The sequence below is a fragment of the Miniopterus natalensis genome, chromosome 11 (assembly GCF_054644295.1).
Source record: "Miniopterus natalensis isolate mMinNat1 chromosome 11, mMinNat1.hap1, whole genome shotgun sequence".
In the NCBI taxonomy this organism is placed as follows: domain Eukaryota; kingdom Metazoa; phylum Chordata; class Mammalia; order Chiroptera; family Miniopteridae; genus Miniopterus; species Miniopterus natalensis.
This window is the reverse complement of record NC_142091.1, coordinates 59,755,039-59,768,054: the sequence shown is the minus strand read 5'-3', so window position 1 is coordinate 59,768,054 and position 13,016 is coordinate 59,755,039. Positions and strand designations below refer to the sequence as shown.

Below are 13,016 nucleotides of genomic sequence, written 5' to 3'. Positions count from 1 at the left end.
CATATAGGATTTGAGCTTAATTTTTTACTTTTGGTGGTATCACTTTGGAAAATATCATCAAAAACGTATTTGGAAGGAAGAAAATGTGAAATGCAAACCAAACATTTCAAACTACATAAATTCCAGAGAAAATAGCACATGCTTTAAATGTGACCCTGTTTGAAGAAATGCACTTAGGGACTTATGGAGTAGGGGGAAAATTTTTTTAAATAAGTACTTTCTAGATTACTTTATAAATATTCTGGAGGTAATAAAATTTTCCAAATAGGACTTTCCCTATTAAAATAGAGCCAAAATTCCAACTTTGAAACATGTCTCATAGTGGAAATGATTCATCTTTATATCTTGATTGTGCTGGAATTTAAGGTTTTTAACTTGAATTTTTATCTGTTTTTTATAACGATAATTCATTAGTTATATTTACTTATTTTAACCTCCAGTTTCAAAATTCTAGTCTCTCATCTTATACTTTGTTATTTGAGGCAGTGTTAGATGGGAAATCATGTTTTCTTTCAAGAGAATTAATGAAAAACGAAATTGATTTGGGTGTTTACATGGAATTATCTAAACCAGGTGAAAATCTTTTTAAAATCCATATTAGAGTTTTAATAAGTCCTTATCTATTTTTAAAAGGTGTTCTTTTATTCTGAATTGACTGACAGTGTAGTTTTTCAGTTAATGTTTTAGCAGTGAACCCTCTTAGTGAAGTGAGGTTTTTTAGTTAATGTTTTAACAAGAATTACAGAACTCATAATGAGCTTTCTATACAAGTTGTGCATTTTCATTTTTATATTTCTATTAATAGTTAAGTTAGTATAATATTAACTTCACAAGTTAGGTCTGAATGATATTCAATCAGTGATAGATTTTTACCCACACCGATTTAGCCACTATTTATTGAATGTGGGCAGTATTCTAGGTGCTGGGAGATAAACTAATAAAAGTCAGTGCCTTTGTGGGATTTCATTGTGTTTTCTGAAAGAAAGTGTTTATTGAGCCACATCTCAGACAGGAAAAGGATGAGGTCCTGGGACAAGCAGTCTAAATTACCAGCAGCCGGGCTAGATAGAGAAGACATGTGCGGTGGGATTTTTTTTATGATGTTGACTCACTTGTTTTCAAATGAGTCAAAGGAATAATACCTAGATGGAGTACTGAAAATATACAATTATATAGTAGGCTTTCATAAATGTCACTGAAGCTAAATATGTGGATGAATGAAAATTTTGGAATTAAATGGTGCAGTTTTAAAAGGCAAGCATAATGACGTATCAAGTGAACGGAAGTTGAAAAGGAGACACAAGGAAGGAAAAACAACTTGTGATTGTTTAAAAAGGAAAATAAAACTTTTTTATTTTTCTTATTTAAAAGAGTAATATAATGTGTTTATTGCAGGGAAATTTGAAATGTATAGCATAATGGGGATTAATCTATATTTCCACTTTTTACCACTATTAGCTTTTTTAGATGTGGATATCTATAAAATAAATATTAAAACTTTATTTACTATATAAAATCACTTTTAAATATGCTAAAGTAGTCCAGTTTAGATATCTGCTATTTAACCACTCCTTTATTTTTGTACATTTATATTGTTCCCAGGGGTGGACAACCTTTTTTCTGCCAAGGGCCATTTGGATATTTATAATATCATTCACGGGGCATACAAAGTTATTGTTGCTATGAAAAATGCTCCTAGGTTTATTGAATTTCGAGTCCCTCCTGCAGTTCCCTTGGCAGGGCCAGACCAAATGATTTCGCAGGCCTTATATGGCCTTTGGGCGGAACGTTCCCCACCCCCGCTTTATAAGAAACTAACAAATACATTTTACTGAAGTATCTTTAAATCTTTATGATCATTTCTTTAGACTGACATTTAGAATTGATATTCACTATCAAAGGTTTGACCTTTCAAATTGACTTAGGTAGTGAGATTTTTTAATTACTTCAGAATTTTAGTAGAAGTCGCTAATGTATAGTTTGTCCAAGTGTAGAGAGGAAAGGATTAAGTAAATGTATAATTTTGGTGAAAAGGATGATTGGGGGATTATTGGTGAACATTTTAAAGGAATGTGAAATTAAATCATTTCAATTAGAAGTAGAAATAATGGCAGAGTTGCATAATTATAATTTCTGATCTAAAATTGAAAGAATAGCATTGATAAACAAAGGGTATTTTAGTATGAGGAATGCACTATAAAATTGGAGGAAAGGAAATGGAAGGAGGAAATGTATTTTTTCCACATTCATAAATCTGTTGATGGGGAAATACAGGAAGAGTAGGCAAGTTGCTCAAAAAGTAGAGAAATGTAACCCAGTTTTTGTAAAGTGATGTTAAGAAAGACTAGGTGAATCATTTTCCGTGATGCTAGGTATCTAGTATAATTGTTATACTTATTTAGCAGTATAAAAGTGTATCATCCGTCAGGTCTCAGTGTTCTTCTTTGATTTTTTTAGATGTGATTTTATCCTTTTATCTCAAGCACTCTTTGGAGTTCTGTTCCTTTTCTCTGCCTGGTAATGGCTATTTTTGAGAAACTAAACCAGTGTCTCAGATACTGACTTTAAATGTACTCACTGTCTTATTTGAAAACCAATACCTTATTCCTAACATTGAAAAAATTCTGAGTTATTTATGGTTATCACATTAAATCCAATAAAAAGTAAACTTGGCCCTGGCTGGTGTGGCTGAGTTGGTTGAGTGTCATCCCATGCACTAAAAGATTGCCAGTTCAATTTCCGGCCTGGGTGCCTGCAGGAGGCAGCAGATGGATATTCCTCTCTCCCTCTCTCTTCCTCTTAATAAAATACATTAAAAAATCAATAAAATACATTAAAAAAAAAAAGTAAACTGGCCCTGGCCAAGTAGCTCAGTTGGTTGGAGCATTGTCCCCAATACTCCAAGGTTGTGTTTTGGTCCCTGGTCAGGGCACATACAAGAATCAAGCAGTTAATGCGTGAATAGATGGAATAGCAAATTGATGTCTCTCTTTCTCTCTCCCTTTCTCTTAAGAAAAAAAATCAAATAAAACACTATAGTAAAAATAATAAAAAGCAAGCTTTACTGTACAGCACTTACCATAATATTTTTCATTTTTGTTCCCATGAAAAAAATACCTGTTATTTTTCCCCTCTGTATTATTGTTTTTCTCTCCCTTTCCCCCCTTTCCCAAGCCCAGACCACTGTTACCCCAGTTAAGAATGACAGCAACAGCTTCTTAGCTCCTTCTCTGCTAGTGCCTTCTTGCCTTATCCCATGACTCTGAAAGTCACTTCTCTGTCTTCCCCAGCTTCACCCTCCCTCACCCCCAGCCCTGCTGCTGCGCCATAGCTTCTGTACTTTCATTATTGGGTGATGTCCAATTTTTGTGTGTATTAGGTTTAAACTCTGCTTGGCTTTTATTTAGGCCTCTGTAATGGACTGCCACCACAATTAGCCAACCTACTTTCCTAATACATATTCTTGGTTCTATGGATGTCCTCACTATTCCACAGAAAACTTGAGAAACTCATGTTATTTCATTGACTTACACAAACCCTTTTTCTCATAAATGACCTGGATTTCATCTGCTCAGTGAAACTTTCCTTGGTAACTACTTTGCACAGAACTCCTTTTCCTCTTAATTTTATAGAACATGGAGCATATGTAAAATTAAATTTTAAAATTTAATCCTCTAATAATTTCATGTTTCCAACTTGATTATAAGATCTTTAATAAAATTCAGGTCTGTGGTCCCATGTCCACCCAGTAAATCTGAAGCACACACTACAGATATTTTTTAGTTGGTTCATAAAAGTGGAAGATGAATACTTAATTTGGTTAGTACAAAAAATCAAAATGCATGTAAACTTAATCTAGAACTGTATTTTTTGCTTGGGAAATTTTCATTTCAATTATAATGTGACTAACAGTGGTTTATATTTTCTACTCATAGTTCACAAATACGTTGTTTCTTTAACACATTTTAAGTGTCTCAAGGAACAAAATTTATGGGACAGCAACAGGTTTTAGCCAGTTTGTTAAATCTAAATCTGTGTATATGTAAGCATACATTTGTGACTACATTTAATAGGCAAATTATAAGTTGCAGAAGTAATATATTGTAGGAAAAATTAGGAAGTACAAATAAAGATTTAACTACCTAGTTTATTTACCTGACTCCCTCACTAAAATATACCTCCATGAGTTATAAGACTTGGCTTAATCCACCACTGTATCTCCACTGCTAGTAAGAGCCTACCACATAGGCACACAATTATTTGTTGAATAAAATAAATTTGTTTGCCAGCACTCCTTTCCTGGTATCTTTAAAATTGGGACTGGGTGGTTGAAAGGAGAATGTTCTGTAGCTATTTCAGCAACTTAAAAAATCTGTTGATAGATCTTAAAGTGCCATTCTTTAATATTTCCCAAATTCTTTAAAATTACTTTGTAGTATTCGAAAACATTTTTTTTTTTTCCAGGGTATAAGAGATTAGAGAGCAGCAGCAAAGGAGCGAAAAAGGCTAAATGAATGGAAGATGGGGTTTGTGTTTAGGATGCCATTTGCTTTCAGGTTTCAGGGTTGGAGCTAAGCTTTTGAGAATTTAGACAAACAGAATCAGCTTCTGTAGCTCAGACTCAATTTAAATTGATTGTCTTAAATTCCACAAAAGTGCATATGCTATACTATAGAGTAGAAAAGATATGGGGGACAAATTACGAATGTGGGTTCACAATTCCTCATTTGTTGTAAGCAACTGCCTTGTAAACTTACTTGAGATGGGATCTAGCCCAGTGTCTTAAAACAAGCATTGGCTTGTCCCGAATGGTTATTATATGAAAACCTAAACAAAGTATTTAGAGACTTCCTTTTTCCTTTAAATTGTTTGTTTACTTTCCTCTAAGGAGTTATATGTCAGTTGGGTTCACTTGTCAAATATGTTTTTTGAATTATTTAAAAATAATTGTACAATTATTAATGATTATTATAATTAATAATTCTAAACATAAATTTAAAAAAAAATTCTGGTGTTACGGAATTTGTTTACTTCCCTAAGGTATAAGAAAAAAATTGATTTTGAGGAAATCAGCCAAAATATGTAGAGGTTTCTCTGTTAAGAAAAATGTTAGTTTTAGGGACATTATGGACATTTATACCATTTTATAAAATGTTCAATGAGATGTGAAAAATATTCCTAATATTACTTGGGGAAAATAATTTATTTTCAAACAGTTAAATACTGTGGCTTCTTTAGATCTCCATATAAAAATTTTCCAGGTAAAGGGCACAGATATCTAAACTGTTAAAAATGGATGTTACCACAGTAAGTCATTGGTTTATTAGATATTTCTTCTGATAAGATTTACATTTTGCAGGATTAAATAATCTGCTGTAAAAGATCATTAGTTTCAATAAATGCCCAGAGGAAAGTTTTAGTTCCAAAAGATAATTAATGTTCAGTTATGCTTGAGAAATATTGGTGAAGCTAACAAAGGACTGGAATTGGGAAGTGTTTAAAAGGATCAGGAATAGGGAGCATTTGAGATCTTGCTCTCCAGCAGTTTGACTCAAATAAACTCTTACAAAAATTCTTTTAAAAAAATGTATCAGGAATAGATGTGTTAATTCAGTGTTATACTTGTTTTATTCTTCCCCCAATAACCACTCATCTGACAACTTGAAAGTTTTTTATTCCTTTCCTTCCATATCCACTTTTCATATCTTAGTAAAATTAGAATGACTCAGCAAAAATAATGTTCCAAGTATATGACAAATATTTCTTTTTTTTTCCCCCATCACCATTTATCCCCCCTATATATTCTTCTACCTCCACCCACCGCCATCCCCCTGGCAATCACTACACTGTTGTCCATGTCCATGAGTTCTTCTCTTTTTCCTTTTTTTGCTCAATCCCAACAGCCCCCTCCCCCAAGCTGTCTGCCTGCTTGCTCTCTATGAGTCTGTCTCTATTCTGCTTGTTGGTTCATTCATTAAATTCCACATATGAGAGAAACCATATGGTACTTGTTTTTCTCTGACTGGCTTATTTCGCTTAACATAATGTTCTCCAGTTCCATTGTGTAAATGTACCATACCTGTTTTATCTACTCATCTGATGGACACTTGGGCTGCTTCCAAATCTTGGCTATTGTAAATAATGCTACATTGAGCATAGGAGTGCATATATTCTTTCAAATTAGTGTTCCAGGTTTCTTCAGATAAGTTCCCAGAAATGGAATTGCTGGGTCATAAGGCAGCTCCATTTTTAATTTTTTTAGTTAACTCCATACACTTTCCACAGTGGCTGCACCAGTCTGCATTCACATTTAACAGTGCACAAGGGTTCCCTTTTCTCCACATCCTCGCCAATACTTGTTTGTTGATTTATTGATGATAGCCATTTTGTCAGGTGTGAAATGATATCTCATTGTGGTTTAAATTTGCATTTCTCTAATGATCAGTGACTTTGAGCATCTTCTCATATGTCTGTTGGCCATCTATATGTTGGCTTTGGAGAAGTGTCTCTTCAGGTCTGTTGCCCATTTTTAATTTTTGTGTGTGTGTTTAGTTTTATAAGTTCTTTATAAATTTTGGTTATTAAGCCCTTTTGAGATATATCAGTGAATAAGTTTTTTGCATTCAGTGGGTTGTCTTATTTTGTTGATGGTCTCCTTTGCTGTGCAAAAATTTTAGTTTGATGACAAATTTTTGTGACTAGCAGTAGATATATCAACTTTTTGTAATTTAATTACAAAAATAATATAACTACATTATAGAATATTTTGAAAAAACAGTTATTCCATCACACTAACACATGAATTTTTATATTTTGGTATATTTCCAACCATTTTTAAAAATCTTCGCATTAGTATAACTTGTGATTCCTGTTACAAACAGAATTCTACACTTTTAACAATTACCTCACATGGTTGCACATTGACATTTGAGAACTGAAAACAAAAATAATTTTTAAGGGCCCCTGTCATTTATAATTACATAGCATTACTTTTAATAGATAGATACAAGCAAGTTTTAGAATGCATTGTAAGTTATGTTTATGTATATAAAGGGCTTTAAATGGAGGCATTTTTGATTGGTTAATGATAGACTCAAATCTCTTACGTCAAAACAAATTTCAAAGCAATATCAAGATTTTTATTTTTTTTAATTTAAACCAAGCTTTGGTTTTCATGTGGAGCCCTGTAAAAATGTACATAACTATGCTAAATATATTTAAGAATATTTAACTTCAAGGTAAGATATTTTCACATAAATAATAAACAATACCTAGAATAATAATTTTTAAAAGAAGAAATATGGTGCAGTAGTAGGATGACCAAAGGAAGGATGTTCACATGTTCTTGTACTGGTTTTACCAGTAATGGAATTTGAATATGACCTGCAGCATACCTTTGTTTTTCTCTAGTGGGGTCAATTATAAAAACATTAGTCTTTCTGGTTATTTGTTTACATAGCTCTGTTTAGAGAAGATAGAATGGAAAGTTTAAACTCCTTTGGTTCATAATTTTGTTAATAGGTACATGATTCATTAAGCACCTGGAATGTATAGATGCTATATTTTCTTTTCAATCCTTGGAAAATCATTTATAGTAGTTATTAGCATTCCCATTTTATAAGTAGGAACACGGATGCTGGGAGAGATTCAGTAAATACAAGGTGACCAAATTATTTTCATTTTATCACACTGCTGCTTCAAAGCAGGTTGAGACTTTAAAAAATTGAGTGATGTTTAAAAATAATGAAATTGCCCTGGCCATTGTGACTCAGTTGGTTGAGTATTGTCCTGTGCACCAAAAGGTTGCCAGTTCTATTCACTGTCAGGGCACATGCCTATGTTGCCGGCTTGATCTCCAGTCAGATGCGGAGGGCAGGCAACTGATCAGTGTTTTTCTCTCATATCGATGCTTCTCTTTCCCTTTTTCTCTCTCAAAAATAAAAACATTAAAAACAATGAGATTATAGCTGCTATGATAATGCTACCAGTGTAGGCTCTAATACAGGGGCTGTCAAAGAATAATTGGTTGAATTAATAAATGACAATCAGTGGCCATGTAGTCAAGGCTAGAGACTCTTCCTGTATTAGTCAGAAGTGTCTTTTTCTACATGTATATATTGAACCAATACCAATTAAAGCAAATAATGATGAGGCTAAGGTATAGGATCAATTCATGTAGGAAAGAAATGTAAAATTTTTTGTCTGTATTTATTACACATATAAGATGTAATTTTTACTGAAATGCATACATGAAGACGTATACATGATATGCAGTCTCTTGTCTCTATTCCTCTCTCCACTGATAGAACTCTGCCTGTTGACTACATTAGCAGTTTCGTGTGTATTCCATGTTTTCTCCATGCTCATAAAATCATATACAAACATACATGTATACAAATAAGATTATTTATTATTTTTAATCCTCACCCAAGAATAAGTTTCCATTGATTTTAGAGAGAGGAAGGGAGGGAGAGGGGGAGAGAGAGAAACACTGATCAGTTGCCTGCTGCACATGCCCCAACCAGGGATCGAACCTGCAAGTTTTATATGTACCCTGACCGGAAATCGAACCCGAGACCCTGCAGTGCACTGGACGACGTCCCAACCAACTGAGCCACACCGGCTAGGGCAATATTTATTTTTTCATTGTTTTACAAAAATGGGTTATATTATACACATTTTAAATCTTTTTTTCATTCAATAAAATCTTGTGGAAATTCCCCAAACTACCTGTTAACAGTCCTAATTCATCTCATATGTCGTATATAATATTCCATGATGTTAATGCACAATTTAGTAAACCATTTTTCTATTGATGAACATTTACTTTGTTAACTGTTTTTGTTTTTCCCATTTTGTAAGTTTTCATGTGTTGCCATATTGTTTTAACCATTTTCATTTTCTCTTCTGGGAATCACCTATTCATATTCTTTGCCAGTGTTCCCACTGAGTAGTTTGGGTTTCCCTGGCCTATTGTAAGAACTGGATATAACCTGTCATTGCTTTTGGAAGCTGGTGACTTGAACTCATCTTACTTCACTGCCACTCTCAACCTGTTTACCTCTACTGAGCCGAGCAGCTGGATGCAAGGGAACCTCAGGTTTTATGGCTGTCTCAAAGAAGAGGGCTGGTGGAGAGCCTAGGGCAAGGCATTGGAAACTGACCCATAGAAATACTTGGAACCCCTCAACTGCCTTTCTACCCCAGAGGAATGTGAACATCAGGCAGGCTGAGCCCTCCCTACTCTTGAGCAAAGATTTCTTTCTGGTTCTTTGTCAGAGGACTACCAGCAGCCTATTTTCTCTCTACGCCTGCTACATAGCTGTCATGGAAGGGAAGGGATCGGTGGTACTACCCTGGGACTGTGTAGTCAAGACTAGAGACTCTTCCTGTATCACATAGCATCCGTGAATAAACGGGAAAAATGACTGCAGTTAGTGATCCCACATCTGTCGGAATACGCCCCCAACAGAATAGAGCTGCTGAACATCATATGAACGCAGTGAGGTTGAAAGGGAAGTGTTAGAAATCGGTGCCGGAAACCATTGTTTTTGAACCAGCTACAGCAATAGGTCAATAGAGGAGGATCGGGACATGGACACTTAAAGTAGTGGCATGGACAGTCTAACAGAACAAATCTTTAAACCTAGAGCAAAAAAACAAAGAAAGGTTAAAATAATAGATTTTGAGGACAGAATAAGGAGACATAACATGTATAATAGGAGTTCTAAGGAAAAAGGAACAGGAGGAGGAGAGGCAATAATTTTAAAAAGAAGAAAATTCTTAAGCCAAAAAAGACTGTCATCAGAGTTCTCATCTGTAGCATCTTAAGCCAGAAAACTGGGAAATTTATATAAACTGCGGAGAGAAAAGGACCGCAAACCAAGATTTCTCTAACCAAATTATCCACTTAGGGTAAAACAAAAACTTGCTGATATGTCGCATTTGAGCAACTAATCCTACCTACCATCTGATAAAAATACTTGGAAAAGAAAAGGGAATCTAGCCCAGCAGATTTGGCTCAGTGGTTGAGTGTCGACCTATGAGCCAGGAGGTCATGGTTTGATTCCCTGTCAGGGCACATACCCAGGTTTCAGGCTCGATCCCCAGTCGGGGGCTTGCAGGAGGCAGCCAGCTGATCAGTGACTCTCTCATCGTTGATGTTTCTCCCTCTCCCTTCCTCTCTCTGAAATTAATAAAAACATATTTAAAAAGAAAAGAAAATCTAATTATATTTAATCTTGGTCTTTGCTCATGTGATTTTTCCTGCCTGGAATAACTTCTTCCTTTCTTTACCAGTATAATACCTTATCCTTAACATCTTAACTTTTTCCTGGAAATCTTTTGCAACTCCTGAAGTCTGAGTTTTGTGTTCCTCATAAATGGTCCTAGTACCCTGTACTTCTCCCATCTTGGCACTTAGTTCCCCATAAAATTGTAAACTCTGTGAGAACATGGGCAGACTATGTATGTTGTGTTCACTGGTAGCCCCAATGCCTGGAGTAGAGTAGTTTGTCTGAGTGACTAAAATTTATGTGTAGTCAAAATTAGCAAAAAATTTTTTCTGTCCTATGCTTTGTATATCTGTATTCATCTTGTTGACTATTTTACAAAATTTTAAATTCACAAAATTTCAACATAAATGAGTGCAAGAAAATCTATTCATATAGGATGAGTTTACATAAGGCATATTTACAATGCATATATCCATATTGAGTTCGAACTTCTTTTAATTATTTTAGAAAGGTAGAATTAACAGGAAAGTACAGAGATGAATTTGCAAGATTAGTTTAAGAAAATGAGAGGTAGTGTTTTAATACTTTAAAAAGAATGATGTTAATCCTATATTTTTCTGTTTCTCTTTAGATTAAAGCTAAAAATTATGACAAGGTTGAAAAGGTGAGTTCTATTAAATATACATTGACTTTTATGTTGAAGTTTAACTTAGGACTTAGCATATATAAGGCAAATATAGAAAAATGTTAAATTATTAAATCTAGACAGTGATTATATAGGAGTTCATTTTACTTATTCAGCTTTTCTGTATGCTTGAAAATGTTCGTAATAAAAATTTTGGAAAAGGAAAAGAAAGTGATTATACTTTACTGACTAAAATCATGAGAATGATTTTGATTATCTAAAAATAGGAACTAGGAAGGAGTTATTACTTGCCATTTTTTTGTAAGAAGATACATTCATGAAAGGAGCTGAGTTTGTTTTTAATGTTCAGTTTCACCCATATACCTGTGAAATTTACTTGTGGGTTCTGATAATGTTTTCTTGTATTTATAGCTATTTCAGAGATGCCTTATGAAGGTTTTGCACATTGATTTATGGAAGTGTTATCTTTCATATGTCCGAGAAACCAAGGGCAAACTACCAAGTTACAAGTAAGTTAAATCAGCATCTTAAGAATGCAAGTGATCCCCAGGCACACAGTCAATTGCACAGTAACTCACACCTCTAACTCCAGGGAAAGAGACAGGCTTGTTGTCAAACTTAATAAAGAGCATCTTATTACTTGTCGTGGCCCCACTCTTGGCAGGTTATGATGCAGTGTGCTACTTGAGTATTCCAAGGCATCTTGAACAATTCTGTTGTGTAGTTGATCTCCCCGCTCTGATTCTCTCCCACCCATCTAACTTCGCTGAATGGAAGTAATGGACCTTCCCAAATGCTATTTTTATATATAACACACAGGCAAGTTTTGTCTATAACTAGAATTCTATCATTTTTTCCTCATTAGCCTTTATTGTCTTATATTGAAGAGGAAGTTCATTTTTTCTAAATTTTACTTCAGAGCTAATAGATCTTCAGATGTAACTTACCTCCTTATACCAGATATTTCTACATTTTATTCTGCTACCTATAAGATTAGGCAATTTAAAGGATATAAAAATAAGTAAAACCTGAGCCCAGTCATTGATAAGCTCACAAGCAGTAAAAGAAACAAATTAGTAACATTGGCAGGCCAAACAAAAGAACTACTTTGTATACTTTCAAAGATGCCTTTACATTCTTGTTTATATATATAAAGGGTTCAGATGATCATATGATCAGAAGTTATGATTGTGTTTCAGTTGTAGATACATTTTAATAAATAGAATTTTTGCCTTGGCCAGTGTGGCTTGGTTAGAGCATCGTCCTGTGCCCCAAAAGGTTACGGGTTCAATCACCATTCAGGGTGTGTGCAGGAGGCAACCAATTGATATTTCTATCTCACATCAATGTTTCTCCCTTCCTCTTTCTAAAATCAGTTTTAAAAAAATTTTTTAAATAAATACAGTTTTTTTAAAAACCGTGTCTATCACATTTCAGAGAAAAAATGGCTCAAGCATATGACTTTGCACTGGATAAAATTGGGATGGAAATTATGTCTTATCAGGTAGAGTTAAAGTTTTTTAAATATATACACTTAGTAAATTTGAAAATATCAAGAAAGATACTAACATTTTATTTTATCTCTTAGATTTGGGTAGATTACATCAATTTCTTAAAAGGCGTGTAAGTATTTTTATAGTTGTTTTTTTTTTTTTTTTCAGTGTGCACAGTTGATTTAACTATAATATAATTGATGGTATTTCTTATCTAACATCAGGGAAGCTGTTGGATCTTATGCAGAAAATCAGAGAATAACAGCTGTCCGAAGGGTTTATCAACGAGGTTGTGTTAATCCAATGATCAACATTGAACAACTCTGGAGAGACTATAACAAGTATGAAGAGGTAAATTAGGCCAGAATAGTTGTTATAACCAAGCCATTTTAATTTTAATGCATTGTGGATTCTCACCTTTCTGACATTAGGTACCTGTGTGTTAGTGCTGCACATCTCTGGTTTTATGTTGATTATAATGAAAGAACCATTTTTAGAAATGTTTTTGCAAGGTTTAAGAGTCTCATATTATTGTTGAGTTATTTTTTAGAGACTACTCTGGAAAAATTAAAGTTTTAACAGAACCCATTTTTATTCAATGCTAAACTATACCCACACAATCATACACACAAATTGCCATTG

At 34.0% G+C, this 13,016-nt stretch overlaps 1 protein-coding gene across 2 annotated transcripts in view; it reads left to right on the top strand.

Annotated features, from left to right (window-relative positions):
- The window catches only part of CSTF3 (cleavage stimulation factor subunit 3), a 69,848-nt gene that overhangs the window by 37,880 nt on the left and 18,952 nt on the right, over positions 1-13,016 (top strand). For both annotated transcript variants that reach the window (XM_016206195.2, XM_016206196.2), the window contains exons 4-8: positions 10,867-10,899; positions 11,293-11,390; positions 12,319-12,385; positions 12,470-12,504; positions 12,599-12,725. In XM_016206195.2, the coding sequence (XP_016061681.1) occupies positions 10,867-10,899; positions 11,293-11,390; positions 12,319-12,385; positions 12,470-12,504; positions 12,599-12,725 (360 nt within the window). The remainder of the gene's footprint in view (positions 1-10,866; positions 10,900-11,292; positions 11,391-12,318; positions 12,386-12,469; positions 12,505-12,598; positions 12,726-13,016) is intronic.